General features: G+C 34.5%; 1 protein-coding gene across 12 annotated transcripts in view; it reads right to left on the reverse strand.

Moving 5' to 3' along the window:
* Positions 1-17,574, reverse strand: part of LOC106715612 (protein daughterless) — a 71,519-nt gene that overhangs the window by 11,667 nt on the left and 42,278 nt on the right. For 5 of the 12 annotated variants that reach the window (XM_045682403.1, XM_045682401.1, XM_045682402.1 and 2 more), the window contains exons 1-2: positions 13,580-13,853; positions 2,761-3,272 (exon numbers count right to left, since the gene is read on the reverse strand). The exons of 2 other annotated variants lie outside the window; for them this stretch is intronic. In XM_045682403.1, the coding sequence (XP_045538359.1) occupies positions 2,761-3,186 (426 nt within the window). In that variant the 5' untranslated portion in view covers positions 3,187-3,272; positions 13,580-13,853. Of the gene's footprint in view, positions 1-2,760; positions 3,325-13,570; positions 13,854-17,574 lie in introns of those variants that run through there. 5 more of the 12 variants (XM_045682399.1, XM_045682397.1, XM_045682398.1 and 2 more) reach the window with 5 other exon arrangements.

Raw genomic sequence — 17,574 nt, forward strand, 5'->3', positions numbered from 1 at the left:
AGAGTGTAGCAAGCAGACGGTTCATCGAATGTAGATGTTGGTCTATACAACAAAGACAACATGTTTAATACAAGTTTCACAACAGTGGAATTTCATGGCTACATCTCCATAGATGTACCATTATCATCAAAGTCTTTAAATATACCATTATGTCATATAATACGATACTATCGTAATATACATGTAAAGAAAAATATAATTTTCTTTAAATTTTTATTGTTTAATTGATCTGTGGGATAGTAGCTATTCTTTAATCAGTATTTAGTCTGTACTAATATTAAAAAGAACAGTCAACCTGTTAATGACAAGAAGTTTATAAAGCATTGTGTGAATTAAAAGTTGATATTTTTTTACATGTTATTTAAATTAGGATTAGGATTTAAAATATTAATATTAAATATCGTTTCTTTCTTTCAAACAAAAGAAACTCAGTTTTGTTTTATTTTATCCTAACTCTGAAGAAAACAAAAACGTCTTATATACATATATCCCAGTTATATACCAGTCATCCCATATAAAATATCTACGATAGGAAATAATACACCAGTGTGTCAACAAAACAATCGAACCCGGTGCCCTCAACAAGGCGTCAATTACGACTGAGTATCATGTTACAAATCCATTAGGAACCGTTGCTTTCGAACTGATTTTAGATCGACGAGTATGCGACAGCTTCTCGGCACTTTTATAAATACTTGTTATATCGATTACCTAACGTTCCTTACTATTAATTGCCAACTTTAAAAAAGGAGGAGATAGTCAATTTGTCTCTATGTTAACTTTTATTTATTATTGATCATTTCAGTGATATCTATTTGACATAATACATTATCTAATAAAATCTTTGCAAAGTTCTAACAGAACTCTTGGTAGCCTAGGCTCAAATGATTACTTTGTTAAAATCAGGACAGTCCTTAACTTATCCCACGCTTCACTCAGAAGCGGTTATATAAATCTTACCATTTCTCAAAGAAAACTATAATAAATCGATGGATCGGGTAACAAGTCAACAGTTACCTGTTACCCACTAGATCTAAGATCTGTTGGGTTCATAGGATGGGTTTCCGGTGCGTTTTTGTCGCGTCACATCCGGCGGCGTGTGAAAGGTTCTCAGCGCCATCTCTCGGCACGGTACTAACAAATTATATTCATTATATCTATTTTAGGAACACGCTTGAAGAGGGAGATTGTTGGATTACAAAACGAATATAACGCAGCGACTTAGTTACAATCGTAGTACAGCATTTCATAGTTTTGTATATATAATAAAGAGGAAAATTTTGATTGTTTGTTTGCATTGAATAGACTCCGAAACTACTGCACTGACATGAAAAAATCTTTCAAATCAGTGCAGTAGCACTATCCCCGGCTAGCATAAGCTATAGTTATTACTTCAATTTTTTTTAATTCGACGAGGAAAAAATCACGGTCAATTGCTAGTTTTAAATAACTTGCATTAAAATCTTATAATAAACAATAAAATACTTTTTCTTGAACACATCTTTAGAAATAAGACATAAGTCCAAGAGATTCTTTTCATAAATATTGTGTTGATAAAGTTTACGAGTATGATTGCAAACTCATTTGTATAGTTACATAACAAGGAAGAGTTACTTGTATTGCGTTGATTGCATTACTGCATCTGATTCTGTATTCGCGTACATTGTCATTACTTGCCCTAAACAATGTCCAGGAACGTACCGTTGCTATAAATACGTGTAGCCCTGCGCCCACCGCGGTTCGCCCACGCCCCCGTCGGACAGAATTACCTCTGCTAATTGCGCCCAGCGCAAACGCGAAAGAGCAGTGCTTTCACACGAGGGCAGAACAATGCTACAGACCATACATACTATCTAAATGGTACAGTTTTGTCTCGGTGTGAATGTATAAACAATAGCAGTACTACACTATCTACTGCTCTATCTCATTGTGCTGTATTCATGTGAAACTAACATAAATCAAAGCCGTGAGCGCATCGGCAGACCGTCGTTCCCGACTGCCTCACGTGAATTACAGCCCGTAAACTTGTAACGATCGTAAAACAATTAGCTCATAGAGTGGAAAATGGGCGAAATGTACTGTATATAACCAACATAAAAGCAAAGTACACCGCAACTTATTAACATCTGTGTATTATCTATTTTTTTTCAAAGGAATACATTAATTTTACTAGTTTTAGAAAGTAGAATAATAAGCGAACTCTATTGGCAATAACTGACCGATGGATATGTTACTTTTTAAATCAATTCATTTCATCTGTGTGTAAATCCATTCCGCATCCTAGACAGATGGTGTAGGCCGATTTGAAATTCAAACTCTCAACAATAGAGAAATAAATCTTTGGTCATCTTACTCAATGTTTTCATAGTTTTTTTTACTTATTACAACTAATGCCATAACATATTGATGTAAACATTACTTGTATGTAGAGCACTGTATATTCACCAAACGAACGGACGAATCTATTTGTTTATGCACGTTTACATCGCTTACACAAGTTCTCTAACACGACCATATATATTATTTTACCTGCTAACTATACCAGAAGTTGATTTACAGATGACTGTTTAATATTTTTAAATATGTTTGTACTACTATAGACAGCTTGTTACCAAAACGCGACAAACAATCCTAGATAGTAAAACTTCTTTAGTCCGATAAGTTTAGCCAACATGTATTTTAAATAAAGTCGCAGAACGCAACCGTATGTGATCATAAGAGGTTGATGATTTTGGGGTATGTTGTTGAGTGCAGACTCACCCCGCTCTCGTGACTGGTGGCGGGCGGTGGCGCGTGGCCCACCTCCTCGTGGTAGCGGCGGCGCGCCCGCTGACGCAGCAGCGCTGACGCATCCGGCTGACCGAACTGGAACATCTCCTCTTTCGCACTACACAACTCCGCGAATTCACTCCGCGACTGTTTCGCCTTGTCATTCAGAAAGTCCGTGCTGATAAATTCGCCGTGGCCGCCGTCGAGTATGTGCGTGGTGAGTCGTAATGAGTCGGATGTCTGGCGGAGGTTGGCCTCCGACTCGGGCGGGCGGTACGTGTCGCATATCTGGCTGAAAGTGTTGAAGTACTCTGTGGCGAGGTCTGTGCGGGGCTGATAGCCGAGGTCGGCGAGCGGTGGCGGCGGCGGATCCGCCGGGAGGAAGCTGGGCTCCATCGCGTCATGCCGGAGCGCCATAACTCTTGCATTTGTACTTGCACTTATATTTGCACATCACAATCACTGGCATCCATGACGCCGTAACAACACTGGTGATTTGCTAACTGAGGAATATGCGCTGTGTTTACGTCCCGCAACAGATGCGGCACCTAACCGCTAACACAAACAATTGTGATCAATCAAAGAGACCGCCCGCAAAAAATAGTGTCGGAGCGGGAACACCTTGCGTGCGGCGGCCGTGGGGCCCGGAGTGCAACTGTAGCGGCCTGGGAAGCCAGCGCCGGCACAAAGAAAGCAGGTAAATTTCATAATATGTAATGCTATGTGTAGTAAGTAATAATAATAATAAAGTTAAACGGAAATAACTTAAGAGTTTCTACGATTTAAATTTTATAACGCAGCTTACTTTTAAGGTCAGTATTTACGTACAAAAATTACTTCAATTAATCCCTAGCAGGGAGCGAACTAATGTAATAATAACCTATCTTCAAAGCTCAAGTTATATTGGTTTAGTGAAACTACAGACGTCGAATACTATGCTTCAATACCTTAAAAATATTTAATTTAAAAACATAATAAAAAACACAATAGTGTGAAAATGTGCAAACTGCGTTAATCTGAAGGAAGAGACAAGGCGTAAATCATCTTTTTCTTTTGAACACTATAACGAAGAGAGATTCATCTCGCAAACACCTTTAAAGTATCCATTGTGTACAAATAATGGTCCAAATCGCGAACCCCAAGGTACAGCGAGGCAGGTAAGAAAGTGCTAAATTAACATGAATTTGAAACACGGAAAGTGTTCAAACATGGCAACACTCAGCTGATACAGTCCGATTGCAAGATACGACCGTGTAGCTGTCAACACTGAAATTATTACAAATTATATATACATAGATTAATACTTGCGCTAAGAGAATTAAACTGCATAACCACTGGTTAACTCTAATGAGGGCACAAATTAACTATTACTCGTACAACTCTATTACTCATAACATAATAATTTAAAAGTGCGTCCATAAAATTACTATATTGAAAGTTTTCTAAATGTCGCAATCAAAGCTTTTTATCTTTACCGCCAAGATAGCGGACATTGATGTTAATAAATGTCAAATAAAAGTAGGTACAAGATTTTATTTCCAACCTCCGCATAGCAACAACCGCATAACTAATGATGGGTTTTACTATATACTACAGTCAAAACCGTTTATGGCGACATCGTTTAGAACAACATACCGGTTAAATTGACCAAAATCAAAGGTCCTGGCTGAATGTTATATACATATCTTTCCTATTAATACCTGTCACCGGTTGTTACAACTATCGGTTTTTATCGGTTTTATCGGTTTTTACGACTCAATATGAGTAGTCCCTTCGATGTCGTTATAACAGATTTTGACTGTATATGGATTAATACATGGCATAAGGCGATAACAGCGACACAATCAAGTGAATTAAGTAGATTTAGAAGCAAGAAAGTTGTGACCTTGCAAATGAGAGATATCTCTAACTACACATATTTAACACGAGCGTGAACATTTACATTGATAGAACAACTTTAGAAATGCGTCCTACAATTTTAATAGTAGAAGACCATGCCCTAGATTATTAAAAACAAATCAATGATAAGGGAAGCTGTAGCCACGCGCCGAGAACAACGGTGACAGGTGACAGGTGGCCGACGATCAAATAAACAAAATCAAACCCGGATCCACCTGCCTTTTTATATTTTACTAACATTATCTATGTTATTATCAAACAATCGGAGTTACAACTTTATTATTGAGCATACCGAGTTATTTTGTGCTAATTATATTGCATACTAGCTTTTACCCGCGACTCTGTCCGCGCGGAATAAAAAATAGAAAACGGGGTAAAAATTATCCTATGTCCTTTTCCTGGTTCTAAGCTACCTGCCCACCAATTTTCAGTCAAATCGATTCAGCCGTTCTTGAGTTATAAATACTGTAACTAACACGACTTTCTTTTATATATTATATATTTCTATTATGTAATGTCTGTTGTTAAAGTACATACTTTATTTTACACTAGACAATGTATTATTCATTGGCAGCAGATAAACTATGGCAAAAGTTAATGCAGACGATAATTATCTTATTAAAAAGGATGGTTGAAAGTGATAGAATGTGCCATTTATGTATTTATACACCAATAATGTTAACAAAGTTGTGATAAAAACAAACATGGATTATTAACATACTTAATGTTATATTAAAAAAATGTACAAAGTAAATATTTTATGCATAATAATAATGAAAAAAAATTCATAGCTACCACCTGTCGAATTTCGCAAACAATAAAGAAAAAGAAACTTCCAATGGGGCTTCTCTTAAACTTCGTACATTATGGAACTTATTTGACAAAGTTTTTAGCTACAGTGTTCATTTCTTATGGCCTCCCTCAGCCTAACGGAGTCAGTGTGCCAACAGGATTCAGTTACTCGCATCCCATACTGCATTAGGGGTCATTAACCGGCTTCTTTTCACCTGCGCTATCTTATTTGCATTATGTACAAAAAAAACGTTGACAAGAATGCAGTTAGTGCTCCTATAACGTTCACTCTGATCGTTCTCGTATTACATTACTCGCGTCAATGTCAAAACAATTCATTTTTTGTACACAGAACTTGGGTGGTCTGTGCGGGCTTTTATTTGGTGATATCGAGTCGATTCCGAGACATACTGTCCGATCAATATTATTATTAAGTAAAAAACTGTTTAATTAATCCTTTCAAATTAAAATAGACACGTGTTGTGATGGATATTATCGACAAATGTTTCCACGTATTAATAACTAATCATTTAATATTAAGTTGCTACATCGTCATACCGAAAAGAGCAAGCATTCTAAGCATTCCAACATGATTGACGAGAGACATAAGAAGCACAGCACTTCTGTGCCCGCAGCATTGCTTCTTGCGTGAGAATCAGGTGAAATTGCGCGGTGTCAGGTGACCGGCCCGGTGGTCTGCCGCATCGTGCGCAATCTCGTTCACAGGCGTGCTCTTCCATGTGGGCGCGTCGCATTGTGTTTGGACGACATTGCCCTTTGCATCGTATAGAGAGGGCATTGTTATTTACTTTAGTGTAGTGTCTTAAATTATGTTTACTAAATGAAAACATTTGAGACAGTAACCAGAAAATTAAATTTTGAAGTAATGTTGGAAAATCGATTGCACAAACATTTTTTTCTACCAGTTTTTAAAATAAATACTGAGATCACATTCCAATATTGTTGAATTCCTGAACAAAAGTACAAGTAGAGAGTTTGTTTGTTTACCGCGACGCGGGGCGTTGGAGTCGCGGCCAGGTGTCGGGGGCTGGGGGTTACAGGGGCTGTAGGTGGTCAAGGTTGCCGCACTATGCCGCGAGCTACGATCTCCGCCACCCTACGCTCTGTACACGGCTGTTGCGATAATAGGATTGCGTTCACACTTCACTACACATGGAATGCAGATAATCGTGCTCATAACTGGATAAAAAGAACATATCATTATAACCTACAAGTATATAATTTTAACAGTGCGAGCCACTGTTAAAATTATATACTTATAGGTTTAAAACAATGTACCAATCTTCAAAAGGTTCTTCTGCATTTATACCAGAAAATATGACAAGTTTGCGAGACACGGTATTCACGAATACGAGCAAGTAACTTCAACTTCATTACTCAGTAGCATCTTGATGAAGTCCAAAAAATCGGGGTCAGACGAAGCCCGCGCCGCGCCGGGATAGGACCGGTCTGTCGCAGCTGCCGGCAGGTGCCGCCGGCGCGACCACGGCCACTATCCGGCGCTTGGAGAAAGCCTTATCCCAAACACATAGGTACTAAATGATTTGTTTACATTTGATAAATGTAGTATTAGTTACTGAAATAATCAGACAAAATATAAAAAATATGCATCTAATTTGTCCTAAGGAGAAAGAAATACTGATTTTGTTTATTCTGGTTTTGTTGCTAAAAAGCCAATACCAACATATTTTTGTATATTCCTTAAACAAATAATTCCCAAGTTTACGATGCATTCAAGTCCATTTTGCGTACCGTACGTAAATTTTTCTACCACAATAAGTGACATACTGCATATTATGAGATACAAATAGACTTAAAGCATGACGAAAGACTCGTGTATACAGATCAGTAAGCTAGGTTCTAAAAGACTTAGACACTGTAGGCATTCACCGTCAACCGCTTCATACAGTGCCTATTTGTACTACCTGTGTAGTAACATATAAATATAAGTAAATATAAATGGGTAACATAAACCAATTATATATGTTACTACGTCATTAATAATAAAGCCTATTCACATTTGTACTTTATTATTTCGATAGTTATTTTAGACTTTTTTGCTAAGGATTCCAAGTCAATGAATTTAAATGTTTTTTCTTTCTTTTTTTCTCTCTTTCTTTAAATTGATATTTTATCTCGTAACATAGTACAGCTTCGGATTTATTTAATTTCATACGGATTTAAAAGCAACATATAATGTTTTGGTCTAAATTAATTAAAAAAATTAAAGTCTCATTAATATTTATATTTATGATAACGAAAAACCAATTTTTAAGGTTGTTATCTGTCTGTCTGAAAGGCAGCGCGTTTGTTCCAGGTAATCTCTGAAACGGCTGGATCAATTTGGAAGGAACTTGAAAGGGAAGGTTTATTTTTAATTCTGCGCTGAGATAGTTAGCTGCGACCGTTAGTTAATTCATAAAACTACGTGTCTTAATGTACAGTAATGCGTTCAACGATAGAGGCCTCAATCGGTATGTGGGTGAGCTGTTAACTACAAAAGGATGTTATTTCCCTATTCTAGTGCTATGTACGATCGCTCTGCATTCCACAGAGCTGCAGATTCCGTATTACTGATGCAAGAATGCAGCCCGTGTTCTACTGACGCTGACCAGTTATATTAGATCTCTGACTATGTAATGGATTAATGCTAATCAATACATATACGTGGAAAAATCAATCTGAATAAAGAAATAAACAAAGTATTACTTATATATTAGGTTTAATACCAACAATTTACTCCTCAACATACATTAAAAATTACCTTTTTTCACTTGTGCTTTACAACAAGCTCACGCTGTGCTAAGACCAATATCCACGCCTGTTTATTTATCACTGGTAATTTTATTAATCAATGTATTTATTATAAGTACATTGCAATTATAGGTAAATAGAGATGGCGATAGTTCGCGCAGGTCCGGCCCGACGTCCGCGTCGTGGTCACAACGCACGGAGGCGGCCCGCTGTCTCGTACGGCACATAGCACGCGCGCACACCGTGGTTTACCACGAGGTAAGAACAGTAAGCCAGAGGAGTAGACAATGCAGTACTGCTATTGATTGAACATAATATAGACAGAACAGTACTGTTCTAAAAGCGCGATTACATAATGGCAGTTCCTCACTGTTGTGCCTTTGTGTGAAACTAGTTTGTGTTAATAAACTTATTTACATTTAAAACAATGTCATCACTAATTTAACAATTTCAGATAAATAAAATTATCAAGTAAGAATCAATCCAATGATCCCATTTATTTATGCAGTGATGATTAATTACAAAAGTCAAATTGTGAACTTTTCACAAATATTACTGACTTGTCAAATAAATCATGACATCCTGCGTCATTTAAATACACGTAAATCAAACCGGAATTGTTGTTCACAATGAAATAAATCAATTTCATTTTAAACAAATCTGGCAAAAGTATGTGTAAAAATTAAATGAATGACACTAAACATTACAAGCAGAAATATATATCTAATATATATTTTTGGTTATTCGATATTTTTCGTATTTAAAGTGAATTGGCTTTGTTCATTAAATTGTATCAATTTAGTAAAATAATCGAATGATAGCAAAAATAACAAAAGAAAAGCGCTACAGTACAAAAAACCAACTATTTCTTGATCATGTCACAAATTACATGTGCATTAAGCGACCAAGTTGAAAATGGCCGGATATTAAGTGAGCGGAAGTGTCGCGGGCGACAAGGCTCCGGCGTCGGGTTACGGGGCGGGGGTTCGAATCCGACACCTCTGAGAGCTTTGCCCTACTAACAGGACGAGCATAAAGCAGTGCATCGAGCACACATCTATGGAAACAGGAAGATATTAGGGAAGGGTTAAGTGAACGATCATGTGACATTATATTTTGAATGCACTGATTGATTAGTGATTTACCGGCGGATTTACGATCAAACGGCCGTAGCTTCGATTCCGGAGCTTGGAATTATGTACTTCCGTTCTTTGGGTTCTCAGAAGATTAAAACATATCAATTTGTTGCCAAGTCACAAGTTAAAATTGACTTTTTAAAACTCTGCATTTTAGAATTCCTTACCTACTTATAAATCTACTTTAAGTTCGCAGATTGTTATAATAAACAAAGAGCAGATGAAAGTGAAAAGTTAATTTTTTAATATTACTATTGGTATTTCTATAGAGATTCGTCGCAAAATCAGCTATGGATTATGATAATTATTATGCTAAAATATAAAACAAACAGTTAACTAGCGCTAAGCTTTCAACGGATCATTTAACCTCTCATTAAACAAAGGGTGAACAATGTTTATTTTAACAGATTTATTCTGCGGCGAGTGCGCACAATCAAACATTAAAGTTGATCATTTATCTAGCAATCTATTTTGTTTGTGTATCGGCTGATATAGACGCAGCGACGTCGGCGGACACGCGGATTGAATATTTATACCCTGCTTAATGCTTCGACTATGAATCTTAACAGACATAGTACCTACACAGACAAGAGGTCAAGATTCGATTCTTAACTACGATTTTTTTTTGTTTAAAAAAAATTCTATTGATGTTCAATATACGAACTTCTGGGAGGCTAGAAAAAGCAGTCTCTAATAAAAAAGTCAAAAATGTATTGAAGTGAAGCGAAATTTCGATATGTCACGTATTTTTCCTACACATTTTGACACACTGACGATTCTACTAGCGAAAGTGAGAATCGAATAAAATTTATCCGCAGAAAAATTCGAAAAAATATATCTCCGATCCTAAGAAGTTTTTAACTAAGTCATTTGCCTCACTATATTCGTGGTTTATAAACTTACAATGCAGAGGAAGTACAGTCGTTACGAGTTCATTGTATTCAAGTCACGTTATTAAGAACAAAATGTAGTTGAATATTCAATACAAGTTTGGTTATAATGTTTATAAGAACGGCTAATGCTTTTAAAATTCAATTCAAACATACATTTGATATTTATTATACATATTGAATTTAGAGAGGTATTTTATCAACACTGTGGAACTCTTCTATTATTAATAACTAGCTTTTACCCGTGACTCCGTCCGCGCGGAATAAAAAATAGAAAACGGGGTAAAAACTATCCTATGTTCGATTCCTGGTTCTAAGCTATCTGTCCATCAATTTTCAGTCAAATCGATTCAGCCGTTCTTGAGTTATAAATAGTGTAACTAACACGACTTTCTTTTATATATATTGATTTTATTAAATAGATCTGATCATATTATTATGACTAACTTAAAGGCATATTAAGGTTTCATTAAAAACGCCTGACTATATCCTAATTTAAAGAAACCATTTAGAGGTCTGACACCTTCGTAGCAGTTCGTAGACCTTATCTACGAATTTCCTTACAACATAAGATGATTTCTTATCAAGCTACTTAAAGAGTTACATCTGTAATGAGGTCCTTTAAGAGATATAACTCCGTCATATGGGTATCATATCAAGTTAATTAGAGATATAATAAAGGAATAGACAAATCGAAGGCTACTTGCTTACTTGATACGATTATTATCATTAATTGCTTAAGATCGATTTAATTCGCAATATATGTATAAAATATTCACAGCGGTGGTCGTACTGACGTGGCCCACTGCTGGGCTGTGCTGGGCTGTGGGACGCGCCCATTCATTGATTACGAGTACGTGGACTTTTGCAATATGCGATTCCTTACAACTGTTGTTGATATGCACAATTCCATTCTATCACTTAAGTTACGTAATATCTTAGCTATGCATACTTAATTACTTTAAGTAAAGATTTATGAGATTGAAAGAACATTTTTTTTGAAAATCCAGCCCATATTATTACATTTTAGGGCTGGTTGTTAACCAAGTGTTAAACTTTACGAATACACAATTCTGATATTTTTTATTAAAACTTAAAACAAAAAGTATAAATCGTAGATAGTATTTGATAATTTTTCATTCGTAACGCACGCTGCGTGATAGGAAAAACTACGTCATTATGTCATATGTGTATTTACTTTTCAATTGATTAAATTTAATGTTCATACGTTTTAAATGACGTAATAAAGACTAGTGCATAAAGGATGTTAGTTTCTCCATTGACAAGGAGATACACTTAACTTTAATGTAATATTTAACATCCTGTATAACTCAACATTACCTATTAAGTTTGTCAATGTGTTAATTGTCAGGTTATAATAAAAGGGGTGAAATGGAGGTAATGTAAATTGTATTTATCGTCCCCTTGGCACAATCAAACATCTTAAACGAGCATCATTTCACTGCCGGCGACCGTAAGAAGGCAATTAAACCATCTCAAATTGCGTAACTTTTCGCGGACAAAGTTTGACTGGGGGGGCGCGTCGGAGACGGGAAGGGGGGTGACGGTGGTAACGTCACTTTAGAGCACTTTAAGGAAAAATCTTCCCTTTTTATCTTTTATTTTCCGATCGATAGCCTGGTCGGAGTATAATGAAAAATTTAAGCAGGCCAAATCATTATCATCGAGATAAGATTCTCAGATGATTTAATTACAAAGTTAATACCTAATATATCCTGAAAAGTACGAATTTTCTTACTTGTCATATGAAAAAAATCTACACATACAGTGACTATACACAAGGGTGTGCAAATTTTCCACCGCTGATAGTTCAACTCAATACCAAACTCACAGGTTTGTTTACATTAAAAAAACATATACCTACGTTATAAAAAAAATCTTTGATTGCTTATAAAGGTTTAAATTTATGGAAATTACCTTATATCTATGGTCGAGTTCAATAGAGTTGGCTGACTATATTATTTATTATCTATAGATTTACTTTGGAAAGTTTAATTATTTAAACAGATGATACCAACATGTCTACTTTCAATAATTCTGGAACAGCGTTTTGTGTTTTTCTTTGAATAGGTTTGTTTTAGTTAAACATTTCCATTAAATTCACATAAGCTAAAACCCAAACAATTTACAAATATATTTCGAAAAAATTAAAATAAAAAGTTAACACAGACTTATATCGATAGGTCCTATGTACAAGGGCCAAAGTAACAAATTCATGATTTTTACTTTTTTATGTTAAAGCTACTTCTTAGTTTAGTTAACAACATGCACTAAACACAAATACACATTTACAGGTTTATACAGTGTTTTTATTGGGCCTATGCGGCATCTTTTCCTATATGGTTGAAACTTTCAGATTCTCTCCTGTAAAGTTGTCAATTTGCACATTGGCCCTTATTCGTAGGAGCCATCGATATGTTAAACAAAGTAAATACTTGAAATCTGAATCTGAATCGTTCAATTAACGACAAACACGACATGGTGTATTATTTAAAGAGTTCACGGCTCAGTGGTTAGTGACCAGTATTCAAAAAGTCCCGAGTTCATTTCCACGGTTAGCTTTTATTTCATGCGTGTGGCAGTAACCTATTAAGAACTTAATAATCTCAATTAAGCTTAATTTATCTCTAACTTGTTCACTTTATCGTACTTACGACTTAATAATTAATTCATATTGCATTTAATCAAATTTAAATGAAGTTGTGAAAAAATAAACCGTCAAATGAAACAAAGAAAAACTTGTACAAAGTTAACAATGATACAATGGCATTAGTATCGCCCCAGTTTCTCGGGAAAATGGTAACAATATTTTTTTTTATGAAACTTTCGTGAAAGAAAAGTTAAAGCTTACACTTCGGCTGTTGAAAAGTTTACAAACTTCTGAAAGTCACTCAAATTATTCACAAGTTACTTTAAAATAAGAAAAAAAAAAATTAAACAGGTATAAAATCTATTGTTATTTCTTGATTTAAGTTACTTCACCGCTTCTATTGTATTATTAAATTAAATATAGATTTATAGTTATTACTAGCTGTCGCCCGCGACTCCGTCCGCGCGCAGTTAAAAAAAAAAACTAAATGGGGTTATGAAAAATAGATGTTGGCCGATTCTCAGACCTACTGAATATGCTCACAAAATTTCATCAGAATCGGTCAAGCCGTTTCGGAGGAGTTCAAGTTCGAATCCCGTGACACGAGAATTTTATATATAAGAAGTTATTACAGTTTTCAATAAAAAACTACTGCAACGAAATCCATTCAAAACATACGTATGTATGCGTGAACGCACTGTACTTACATCTAGCGATTCATAGAACCGCATTGGAAAACTTTTTGTTCAAAACAAAGATCTGCGCCTTCGATGTGCCGATCTAAGCTAATCGCAACGTTCGCGAAACAATCGTTGAACGAAACGTAAACACAGCGAGACAATGCCTCAGTTGTATCAACACTATCCTGATATACACGCACTGCACTTCTCTTACATCAGACACTAAAACTTCGCGCGCGTTTCTCCCGCCTCAAACGATACTGCACTCTGTGACGCACGCTCCAACGGACAGAGAGCGACTGGTGCGCCGCGCCATGGCCGACCGCCGTTCACTCAACGCATGGGGTTACCATTCTCAATTCCATCTCCCCACAATACTAACATGTAATGGAAAGATAAGTGCATTATAGAAGAACGTAACCAGTTTATAGATCCTAATAATATGTAATTTTTAAACTCCCTTTCATCTAATTGAGAGTACATAACTATGAACGAAAAATAATTTTTGAGATAAAACAGTAAATTTTTAAAACAACATTTAGGTAACTTTGTCTATCATAATATATAAGAAGAAGAATTATATTTTTATAAAAAAACAGATTTAATCAAAAAAATTTATGCCATTAGATTATCACTGACCAACATAGGCCATATTTAAAACTAGTTTATTTCCTTATTGCGCGCGTGTGAAGTTGCGGAAAAAGCTAACAACTAAGATAAGCAGAAAAAAATAAGTACATTTTTTTAATTTGTAATTAAAACATCTTTTAATTGTTACAACGAATTACCCCAAAACATTGCTTATAAAAGCTCTATATAGACTGGCAACATTGGTAACGTAAGCGACGTTGCCAATTCTCGTTGCGCGTGAGCGGTGCGCGTACAACAGCGCGAACGTTACAATAATGAGGTTAAAGTTTCTGTACACAACTTTTTTTTTGTTTTAAATTTCAGCTGAACGAGCTCGGACGGTTAGGTGGTCTCATCCTAAACGCTAATTAATGGTCGGCATTAAGCTCTCCGTTATTAATGATGCTCTACTCTACAAAGCCGAGTTTCCTCAAAGAAATATAAAATTAATTAGGTTAAAAACTTTCTTGATGTATTCATTATTCCTGTAGTCGTGATAAAAGAAAATCGTTCTGTTTTTTTATAAGATATTGTTTTATATATAATAATATATCTAATTGTAAAATATAAATATTATTGTAATTTTGTAATAAAAGTGAACAACATTTGAATCATAACAAAACAAATAATCAATTACAAAACATCGCAGTGGGCGTATATATGAAACTAGAATAAGGTTAATACTGGTGATAGATAAATTAGTTGTGATAAATATTCGTAATTTTCAAATAATACAGTAAATTAATAGGAATAATAATGTTCTTTTCCTTATTCAATATGAACCCGAATGTTTTTATTAAGAAATTAAAAAATCGTTGAATAATTTTTCAGTTTTTTTTTCAAGCAAACATTAAAACGATGTGATTTTATTTCTGTATGTAGTTTACTAATATTTGATTTGCAATAAATTATCGTAAACTATAGTAATAATCATCTAATTAATTTGACATAACAACAGGAATCTAATCTAAGAGGTGGTGCGATACTGCGTGGTAGATAAGTGCCAAGTGCCAACACATAGGCCTGTTAACATGACATCAAATTCACTTATCATGACAAATTTTCCAAAATCATTCAATTATCATTCATTTGATGACGTGAAAAACAATTTATAAATACAAGAATTTTGTGCTCAAAACTTCGTACACAAATTGTCACAGGAATTCTAAGATCTTCATGAGCCTTTAGACTAACGAAGGTTGGCGGGCAGTTCTCCATATTTGACTTCTCTTGCAAGGCAAAACAGTTACGGCTTCTGTACACTAACTACACTCACTGATGTTGCGTAACCATAATTTCTTCCTATGACCAACATTAATTTTACCGGCGACTTTTCGCAGCAAGATGAATTGGAGGTTTATATCTGTCGTACCTGAGCACGTGGCCGTGATAAGATACTAGTCTCATTAAAAGCTTATAATAGACAAAATCTACAGACAATTTCAGATAAACACATTTAGCATGATTTCAGACCAATATACATATTACAATCTTTATAAATTTTCAATCTGTTACGATTACTTTACGTTTAGAAACTAAGATAAGAAATAAGGAAAATATTTAGCTTTAGAACAATAGGGAAATATTAAAACAACACTTAGGTGTGCTACACAATGCTACAAACCACTAACAAACCAACCTAGCCACATTAACAAGAGATTTTATACTTATTTTGTATTTCGTATCTTAGCACGTAAGATTATGTATCTTGCGTGCTAAAGTGATTATCTACATAAAAAATACACATGGTATTACTGATTTAATTTACGAAAATCCACGGTAAGAAATTCTAAAAAACATATTAAATGCTCAAACGATTACTTTTTATCCAACAAAGATAATGTAAAAACTTAAACTGAATACGAAAAGAATGTAATAACACTTTTGTTGTTAGTCGCGATAAAAATCTCTTAGGTAACTTTAATAAAGATTAATTATTTATTTATTAATTAACTAGCTGTTGCCCGCGACTCCGTCCACGCGGAATTAAGCTAATGAGTAGCCTACGTGTTCTTCCAGACTATTTTCTACATCTATGCCAAATTTTAGTGAGATCCATGCAGCCGTTTTGGAGATACCTTATAACAAACATCCATCCATCCATCTAAACATTCACATTTATAATATTAGTAAGAAGTATGATATAATGCAACATTGTAAATTAAATCCTTCGATATATTTCAAATTATCTAACCTTGACTCGTCTGTGTGACTAACCCGATCACATTATTCAGCGCGCGCAATTTTTACCGATATAACATTCGGGGTTACAACACGTGAAAAAAATTTCTAATTAGATGGAACTCGAACACAAAAAATTTAGTTAACTAGAAATTTTCTACAACATATAATTTAGTATAGTGACAGTTATCCTCAAGTTAATTTCGAATTTTAAATAACTTTTAAACATAATAGTAGTCCGACTTTTTTTTTTATATTAAATCTCTAACTTAAGTTTTAAGACAAATTTATTTGTTGAGCTCTTAAAAAGAAATAAAGAGAGAAGTTATATTTCAAATTATAATTTCTAAAGTTTCTTTCATTTTCTAAAATGAACAAGAAACTTCACCTAATTTTACGACAGTCGAATGTTGACACAAGTGAAAAACTTAACGTATATTTATATAACGTATTTTTTTATGGCTTAAACCGACCTAAATGATTAAAAGACTAACTGACAATCTGTCCCCGAAATTAAAAAAAAAGTTAATTAACATAGCCTATACATTCTTCCAGACTATGTTCTACATCTGTGCCAAATTTCATTAAGATCCGTGGAGCTGTTCCGGAGATATCTTCTAACAAACATCCATCCATCTAAACATTCGCATTTATAACATTAGTAAGATTATCATTATGAACTTAAGAAGCGAAGAACTTTAGAAAATAAAGTACCAACTTTTGTAGTTTCAAACTTTTACAAATAATTTTTGTCTATGTTAATACGTTAACATGAAGGAATAAGTATTTTAGAAATTTAAATAAAGGTGTTTTAAAAAATTCTATACTTATTCCTTTATTATACAGTAAGAATTTAAATCAGATCCGTAATTCATACATTTATTGGCATGTCTGGACGTCGCCGAATTTAAATAAAAACAATTTGATTTCTTAATAAATCGAAAATAGATTATATCGCAAGTTATTTTGATTTTTGTCCAAATTTAATAACACAACAGTGGGCGTTTCTTCAATCAAAATTGCTAAAAACTAAAAAAACAAATTTAATGAACAAACTAAAGCTAAATTTATTGAAGTACAGAGTTAATATGCATGATATTTGTACAAAGACATAGTACTAAATAGAAAATAAGGTACAAATAAAGGCAAAGTGGCGCGCATTTTGTAATCTCACAGAACACAAAACTTATCAGTCGTGCGCGCGACGTTGC

Source organism: Papilio machaon, chromosome 19, assembly GCF_912999745.1.
Source record: "Papilio machaon chromosome 19, ilPapMach1.1, whole genome shotgun sequence".
NCBI classification, from domain to species: Eukaryota; Metazoa; Arthropoda; class Insecta; order Lepidoptera; family Papilionidae; genus Papilio; species Papilio machaon.